This window comes from Triticum urartu, chromosome 3, assembly GCF_003073215.2.
Source record: "Triticum urartu cultivar G1812 chromosome 3, Tu2.1, whole genome shotgun sequence".
NCBI classification, from domain to species: Eukaryota; Viridiplantae; Streptophyta; class Magnoliopsida; order Poales; family Poaceae; genus Triticum; species Triticum urartu.
The window spans coordinates 157,968,010-157,977,193 of record NC_053024.1 but is presented as its reverse complement, the minus strand read 5'-3'; the positions used below and the strand labels follow the sequence as shown (position 1 = coordinate 157,977,193).

General features: G+C 47.5%; 1 protein-coding gene across 1 annotated transcript; it reads right to left on the bottom strand.

The window, feature by feature from the left end:
* Positions 1–5,988: 5,988 nt before the first annotated feature.
* LOC125548211 lies at positions 5,989–8,876 on the bottom strand. Its single transcript, XM_048711876.1, has 3 exons — positions 7,550–8,876; positions 6,422–6,572; positions 5,989–6,312 (listed from the first exon to the last, which is right to left on the bottom strand). Exons 1-2 carry the CDS (start codon positions 8,703–8,705, stop codon positions 6,469–6,471), a joined length of 1,260 nt encoding a protein of 419 aa, XP_048567833.1. The 5' UTR covers positions 8,706–8,876; the 3' UTR covers positions 5,989–6,312; positions 6,422–6,468.
* Between the last annotated feature and the right edge of the window lie 308 nt (positions 8,877–9,184).

Genomic DNA, 9,184 nt, shown 5'->3' with positions numbered 1-9,184 from the left:
TGATCTGCACCATGCATGTCCTAGAGGTGGCTACACACGACTGCGAGCCCATAGTGCCTAGATCAGGCCTGACGTGCCACCCAGGGCGACGACCACCCACGCGTCTACGCCCATCGCCAGGCTGGCACATAGGCACAACCACCTAGGCCCCGACCAACCCAAGCAGTCACTAAACACACCGGAGTCATGCAACACGCATCGCTCTTGCATGCGTGCACCACAGCCTAGCTCCAATCAGCACCCTGCGTTGCGCCTGCCATGCCTCAGTCGGGATGAGAAGCCCCCCGCGACTCCTACCTCGGGCAAGAGGAAAGGAAGTTATGGCACCGCTGACGCCGTTCGGTCTGCCCGACGGCGACAGAGGTAGGAGTTGTGGGTGTGGTGGCTACCGATGGCTAGGGTTTCGCGCCAAGTCGCCCACGGAGTGTTTTCAGATAATACAAGGAATGTTGTAACTATTGAAAATACTTTGCAGGGTGTTGGAGTTGTGGAGGTACAACTCTACCTAGTACACACTATATGGTTCAAACTATGGACATGTGTTCTAGTAGAAAACTAGAAAAATCCATGGATTTACTCCTTTTTACATAAGCTCCACAACTTACCCCTTTCCCACCCCTCCTCCCTCAGCACCTCTATCCTACATTGTCACTGGCAGAGAAGATGGTGGTGGCCTCCGCCGGTCATGCCACCAAAGAAGACAGTAGAGGTCACACTGTTTTTCTATTTTCATGTAATTTCCATAGAAGGAAAAAGGCAAATAAAGAAAAACTAAAGAACATGTTTTTTTTGATAAAATGCACGAAAAGGAAAAACAACATTGAAAGACAAATGTATGTAAAAATGACCAGTTTGTCTTTCAATGTTTTCTTCTTTCTTTATACCTTCTAATGACCAGTTTTTATTTTTATGGGTTTTCTTTACTGGTTTCACCAGTTTTCTTCTTTTTTCGTTTTTTCCTTCTATTTTTTATTTTAAAATTCATGATTTTTTAATGGGGTATATCTTCACTTTCGTGAACATTTAGTGAATTTGCAAGATTTTTTCAAATTTGAGAACATTTTTGAAGTAACTAGCATTTTTGAAATATAAAATCATTTTTTTAATTCATAGAAAAATACAAACTCATGAAAATTTTGGGAACCCGTGAACATTTTTTTCAAATTTGCAAACAATTTTTTCAATTCATAAACATTTTATGAGTACACTAGCCATTTTTCAAATTTGAAAATACTTTTTTAATTCATTAATATTTTATGAACTTTTGAAATATTTTTCAAATTCTTGACCATTTTTAAATATTAACGAACAGTTTAGGAAATATAGAAAAACAAATTGACAATCATTTCTAATTCATGAAAATATTTTCATTTGCAAGAATTTTTTAAAAGAATATATATTGATATTTTTAATCAAAATTTAAAAATTCGTGAACATTTTCTCAAAAATACAATTTTTTGCATTATACCTAAGAGAATAATTCCCACTAATTTATTTATCTCAACATGCAAATATGTCTCCTTACCATACAATTATGAATCGGATAAGACTCGCCTAAAAATGCAATCATGCATGGGAAAGTCTCACTACAACATTCATCTATGCATGGGACTTTTTCCTGCAAAAAAATGCATGGGACTTTTTTCTTCTTTTAATTATTCTACTTATATTCAATAAATATTGTTACAAATATGCAAAGAGAGCCTTGACTCAGTGGTTGGGCATGCGGCTGTGCAGCCTAACAACCCGAATCAAATTCCTAAAATTGATAGGTGATGCACATGGGCTTTCCCCCATTTATTAATGATCAAGCTTGGTGTATGATGAAACTACTCATCAAGAAAATTTTGATACTCATTTTAAAATATTTTGAAGACCATGTTTATCTTGGTACTCATACTAAAATGGACGTATGCATATCCCTAGTTGGTGCAGGGGACGGGAAGTGAAATTCTCTCCCATTTAAAATATTCAACTCCGGAGGTCCCCCGTGATTTCCCTGGTCGCTGATGCCGCCGACTCTAATGGCGGTGGTGGCGCCCATCTCGCCGAAGGTGGAGGGCAGTGGGGCCCGCGTGGGTTGTGCCTTGAAACGGATATGTGCAGTGTCGGGCGCACACGTGAGGTGGCCTTTGGAGGAGAATGATGGGGAACGTAGCAATAATTCAAAATTTTCCTACGTGTCACCAAGATCAATCTATGGAGAGACCAGCAACGAGGGGAAGGAGAGTGCATCTACATACCCTTGTAGATCGCTAAGCGGAAGCGTTCAAGAGAACGGGGTTGATGGAGTCGTACTCATCGTGATCCAAATCACCGATGATCCTAGTGCCGAACGGACGGCACCTCCGCGTTCAACACACGTACAGCCCAGTGACGTCTCCCATGCCTTGATCCAGCAAGGAGAGAGGGAGAGGTTGAGGAAGACTCCATCCAGCAGCAGCACAACGGCGTGGTGGTGATGGAGGAGCATGGCAATCCTGCAGGGCTTCACCAAGCACCACAGGAGATATGAGGAGAAAGAGAGGGAGGGCTGCACCAACAGGGAGAGATCTAATCATGTGTTGGGCAGCCCCTAGGCCTCACTATTTATAGGAGGAGGGGAGGAGGGTGCGCCCCCTCTAGGGTTCCCACCCCTAGGGGGGGCGGCAGCCCTAGATGGGAAAGGGGAGGCGGCCAAGGGGAGGAATCCCTCCTCCCCAAGGCACCTAGGAGGTGCCTTCCCCTCCTAGGACTCTTCCTTTTAGGGTTTCCCCCACCCTAGGCGCATGGGCCCTAGGGGGAAGTGGCGCCCCAGCCCACTTTGGGCTGGATCCCTTCCCACTTCAGCCCATGGGGCCCTCCGGGATAGGTGGCCCCACCCGGTGGACCCCCGGGACCCTTCTGGTGGTCCCGGTACAATACCGATGACCCCGAAACTTGTCCCGATGGCCGAAATAGGACTTCCTATATATAAATCTTTACCTCCGGACCATTCCGGAACTCCTCGTGACATTCGGGATCTCATCCGGGACTCCGAACAACATTCGGTAACCACATACAAACTTCCTTTATAACCCTAGCGTCATCGAACCTTAAGTGTGTAGACCCTACGGGTTCGGGAGACATGCAGACATGACCGAGACATTCTCCGGTCAATAACCAACAGCGGGATCTGGATACCCATGTTGGCTCCCACATGTTCCACGATGATCTCATCAGATGAACCACGATGTCAAGGACTTAATCAATCCCATATACAATTCCCTTTGTCTAGCGGTACGATACTTGCCCGAGATTCGATCGTCGGTATCCCGATACCTTGTTCAATCTCGTTACCAGCAAGTCTCTTTTACTCGTTCCGTAACACATCATCCCGTGACCAACTCCTTGATCACATTGTGCACATTATGATGATGTCCTACCGAGTGGGCCCAGAGATACCTCTCCGTCACACGGAGTGACAAATCCCAGTCTCGATTCGTGCCAACCCAACAGACACTTTCGGAGATACCCGTAGTGTACCTTTATAGTCACCCAGTTACGTTGTGATGTTTGTCACACCCAAAGCACTCCTACGGTATCCGGGAGTTGCACAATCTCATGGTCTAAGGAAATGATACTTGACATTAGAAAAGCTTTAGCGAACGAACTACACGATCTTTGTGCTAGGCTTAGGATTGGGTCTTGTCCATCACATCATTCTCCTAATGATGTGATCCCGTTATCAACGACATCCAATGTCCATGGTCAGGAAACCGTAACCATCTATTGATCAACGAGCTAGTCAACTAGAGGCTTACTAGGGACATGGTGTTGTCTATGTATCCACACATGTATCTGAGTTTCCTATCAATACAATTCTAGCATGGATAATAAACGATTATCATGAACAAGGAAATATAATAATAACTAATTTATTATTGCCTCTAGGGCATATTTCCAACAGAAAATATGAGGTGGTGAGGTGGCGGCACTGGGCTAGTGCGGCGCGAACGAGGCGACGACCCTTGCTGGTGTCTGGCACGCTACAGCCGAGGCGTGGTCGACGGCGGTGCGGCCATCGTAGGCCCGATCTGGGCCTACAGGTCACGACCGCTGCTGCTTCGATCGGTCGCGACTCACGACGCGTCGGTGCGCGAGTCTGTGCCAGCGCGACAGCATAGTGACACTCTAGAGGCAGTGGCGCGGGCCCGATTTGGGCCCAGCAGACTGAGTGCCTCGGGCGTCTTTGCTGGCAGTCCGTTGCGGCTACGTGTTGGTTGGCAAGCGCTCGTGTGGGGCTTCGTTCGAGTGTGCTCCGTTTGTACAACACAGAAAGGGACCAGTGGCAGTCTGGGTCGTCTTCTCCTCCGCAGCCGACTGGTGGCGTGGGGGTTGTTGGCTCGGACCGAATATAGGTGGTTTGGCTGTGCTGGTCTTGTTGCGTCAGGTTGCCGATCTTCTTGTTGTTGGCCTCCTCGTTCTGGCCGCTGACGAGTTCCAGTCTTCTTGCTGTTGATCTCCGACGTTTGGCGCATGGCGCCACTGGATATCTAGAGCCGAATAGATACGGTCGTGCACGTTCTTGTCCTGAGCCAGAGAGGCTTCATTTGGGTGTGGTGCGAAGCTTCACCTTATTGTCGGTGCCATGAGACATGTCTTAATATAGATTTCCATGAAACTTACCGAGGTGGAGAAAGTCATGGTGGCTGCGATCGATGATTAGTAATGGCGGAGAGGGTGCTGGTTGCGATGAAGACTATGCGGCACAGGTTCTCCCTGTGTGTCGGGTGTTTGGCGACTTGCAGCGGCAACCTTGGCAAGCGGGGGTGGCAGCACAGGTGGACTGCATTCTAGGTGGTGCTCCTCGAGTACCGAGTCATGATTTTCAGGGTAAAAACCCAAGGTCTGATCTACACTGGTTGTACCTGGCAATGGCCTTGCTGAAGGCATTGTTTTGGAAACTCGGAATCTCCAGGGTGAAAACCTAAGATCTTCTATCGGGCGACATCATCTGTGCATTGTTTTCTTCTTGGAGATGTTGCTTTTGGAAAACCTCTTGTAGTTTGGGTCTTGTCTTCAGTAGTGGTTAGAGTGCTGCTGTTGCGAGTGGTTCATGATCGTGACGGGTCTTGTTCTCTTTTTATCTCTTTTATTTTTTTCTTGGTTGTGTGCATCTCTGATGTCTTTGGACATCTTGTTGGTGCAGAGCCTGAGTGTAATTGGTATATTCGCGATATTAATATATACCCTTTAACGAATAAAATATACATAATTGAATATAATAAAGTCATATGCATTTTTATTTTTTGTTCTCATTTTATCAATCCAAATTTGCGTCGACCAATTCCCGCAACAATGCGTGGGGTATTATTTAGTTTTATTAAAAAACAGTCTGAAATAGCGAAGTCCAGCTAAAATACCTTAACTGAAAGAAAACGCTGGCAAAACGCACCGAGCCATAATGGGCCGCAGTCCAACGAGCGTTTGCTCACTATCCCGCGTGGGACAGGAGTTCCCGCCATCCCCTCGAAAAAGGTTCCCGCCAAGGCGCATGTTCCTCTCTTTCGTCTTTTGTCTCCCTCCAAAACAAATTCTGAAGCGCAAACTCTCCAGGACAACACACGAAAAAGAAAAAAAGAATCTCCAGGAAAATAGACAGTTCGTCAGAGTGCAAAGCCTCCATGGGGAAGATCAGATCAGCCAATCGACCAAAGACAACGTTTGATGGTGGAAAGTCTAAAAATGAGAGCTCTGCTTCCCAACAGAACAGCTACGATGCATCCACGACGTGCGCACGAGGATTATTGAAACATCAGAGTCATTAAAGTAACAGTGAAAGAACTACTTTCCGGCGCCGTGGACAACCTGCATGCCTATGTTGCATTCCCTTCCTCGGGTAATAAAGCTCGATGCCAAGCAACAAGCTCTCCCTGTTGTCCTCCGGTAACAGAAAAAAAAATCAAGAGCAACAAGTAGCATCAGGCCAGGGCTCAACTCAACGATCAAACTACAATGCAGGGGAAATGAAGAAGCAATAATTCACCAAAGAGATTCATATCACCCCAGCAGATTCAAGTGATCACTTAAAAGTCTGGAAGCATCACTGTCAACCAAGACAAAACTACTCTGAGAATCAGCGTTCCGTTCAAGGAGGAATAGAAACTATGCGACATTGCAACGATACTGTTTCAACATGCTATCACTGTCTGACAGGACAAAGCAAAACGACAGCAACATAGTTTGATTTTGAGTGCAGAACTCCACGATTGCCAGAACACGCATGCCACCAGAACAGACCGTATCATCCGCTGAAACCACTCCGCAACCTGTATTAAGTACTAAATCCACCTGCATCAAAGGAAATTTGAGCATAACAAAAATCAGTACACTAAAGTTGCGTGAGGTTGGAAGCTAGAGCAACAAATCGTAACAGATCAATATGAGAAATCGATCTCACCTAGGAGACAGTTAGCCATAACACTTGCTGCTTCATGTTCCTCCAATTCATCCTATGAATGTCTGCCCGGTAAGTCCCTCCAGTGGGTAACCCCCAGGTGGTGCATTGTCTTTTGCTCTCCGGATTGGACCATTAGACAAATTAACTATCCCTTTAAAAGTTGACAGACAAGAATATTAGTCAAAACATACAAGCCATCGAGATATCTATATATTGCAGATCAATCATATGAGGAAATTCTGATGGCACTAACTAACTGAGATATCTGTTGTAGATCAATCATAGTATCTTGCTAGCAACGGGAAGTAAATGCAAACAGAACATAGTTATACGTGGGAAAAAGTAATTGACTGTCTAGTTCCGACGCTACTTGATACAACTAAGATCTTACATACATGTAACAATTAAGCACCTCCCAGCGAAAAATACAATTAAGCACCGCAATTACATGCATTTTACTAGTTATCAGTCCTATCCTTTGTTAAGCATCATCATCAGACTATGCACATGCTAGTTATTATCATCAAAGCACACAATATCGTACAAAACATACAACCAACCGACGTAATATTCCCAACATGTGCATCATTTTGTGACCTCGAGCCAAGATAACTGTAGCCTCTAAGGCCTTGCTGAAGCATAACAAGATAGAGATTTCAGATCTATAATCATTAACCACAAGCCCTCATTTCTTACTAGTGCATGAACTATCAACTATGTCAGTTATAAAGTCCCTTTTCAAAAAAAAGTCAGTTATAAAGTGAATATCCAGTAGCTAACCTATAAGAGGCTAAGAGAAATCCGTGCATTTAGCTACTTAACATGCTTGTGCAGACATATGCAAATGGAATTCAATTAGTTAGTCGCCTAATCTTGTAAGCTGCTAATGCATCACACTAATAAATAAGATCACATTGCTAAGGCTCACGAAATTTCTTGACTGAATTTGTTTGCCTGATAAAATGAGATGAGGGTACCACAAAATGATCTCCAGATGCAAGACAGCAGCATAATTTCAATAAGAGCAATGCTCCTGAAGCAGCATGTACATTATCCAAATAGCAAGTAAACACTAGCAGTACAAGCTACGGGCGAACACCTAACCCGAGGAATGTGATGAGGATTTACCTGAGAAGAGTGACTGCGGAAGCTTCCAAGGGCGAACAAATCTGGAAGAGTGGTAATCAGCCGGCGGGTTGTCCATCATGAAGTACTGTACATCCATAAACTTGCCGGTGCTCATGTCAACATGGAATAGTCGAGACTCCTGAAAGAAGTATGCCATGGTGGCATGCTCAGGGTGGATAAATGCGACAGCGGGACAGTCATTAGGCAGGCCCATGGCCTTGAAACCATCCTCGTCCCAGAGGTTCTCGAGGTCAAGCTGATGATCAAGAGTCCAGTCCCCTGTGCCCATATCAACAAGTGTCCACAACCTAATCCTCTCATAATTTGAGATCTCAAGGAATCGGACCACCCCTTCGCTCACACCAAGGCATCGCTCTCTTGCTAGACCATTGTTGCCTGGACTCTGGCATTCATCAGGGAGCGGCACATACCGCAGTTCCGGCCGGCGTTGCAGGAGGAGGCCGTTGGTGTCGAGGGCGAGGATGCCGCATGCCAGATCAACCCAAAGCATGAGATCCATGTACTTGATGACGCCGTCCCCTCCCCTCCACTCCCGCTGGCCTGGTGCGCCTGGAGGGCAGTAGAGATCCTGGACGGTCCAACGGCCGTGGTCGGAGATGTAGCAGAGGAGGGTGGCCTGGTTGGTGCCGAGCAAATGCTCTAGGTGCAGGATGATAGAGTTCGTCGCACTGGTGGCGAGGAGGCCGACCCTGCCTGGGTCTGGGCGGAAGATGGGGCGCTCGGGGTCCGGGAGGCGGGTGGCCGAGCGGGTGTTGAGGTCGCAGAGGAACAACGCTCTGGGGAAGCCCTTGTGGTCGAGCCGCGCATCCGGACCGGTGTCGAAATCGTCGACGAAGACCGGCGGCGCCGGCTGAGCCTGCGTGCCGTGGGTGGCGTAGAGCACGAAGCGACCGAAATCCCCGACCGACGAGACGTACGGGTGGTTGTAGATGTCCTTGGGGTCGGGCGCGACGCGGCGGGGCACGGTAAGGCGGAAGGGGCGAGGCGGGCGCTCGCGCTCGACGGAGAGATCGGTGCCCGGCGGGAGCACCGTGTCGGAGACCACGTGCGGCATGCGCACGAGGAGTACCCACTGCCCCTCCTCCGTGGTCCAGTCCGACGAGGCAGGCGCCGTCGCCTGCGCCGCCGCGGACATGGCGGAAGTGGCGGCGGAGAGACGGGAGGGGAAAAGTGATTGGGTTGGCTGGCTGGCTGGCTGGCTTGCGGGAGAAGATGGTGAGGGCGTCGCGTAGGCGTACCACTGTAGCCACGGCGCTTTTCTTCAGCGGAACACCCCCTCTATGCTGTTCTCGAAGGGAGACGGGTGAGAATGTATCACCCCGTGGGGCCCAGCTGTGGCAACGGGGAGGGGTGAGGCGGTTGTTGTAGAGCGGATGTAGGTCATGGTCACTTCATATTTCTTTTACAATCCTATTTAGTTAAGATTTAATTAGTTAGGATTGTAAAAAACATATAGAGTGGTGATTCTGAGAAAAGTTGAGGAGGGGGCGATTCTGATAGAATCGCCTAAAAGAACTGGTAAGAGCATTCCAATAGGCGCGGGTTCAATTTGCGTGGTTCGCCCATCGTATTATTACCGTGCGGCGTGCTAATTTTTTTACAGTGTCGAAATAG

Excerpts from the sequence above, each read along its gene's own strand:
- LOC125548211 (XM_048711876.1), bottom strand. The coding sequence starts at position 8,705 with ATGTCCGCGGCGGCGCAGGCGACGGCGCCTGCCTCGTCGGACTGGACC. Across the intron at positions 6,573-7,549 it reads TCCGCAGTCACTCTTCTCAG|GGATAGTTAATTTGTCTAAT; the intron begins GTAAATCCTCAT and ends CAACTTTTAAAG.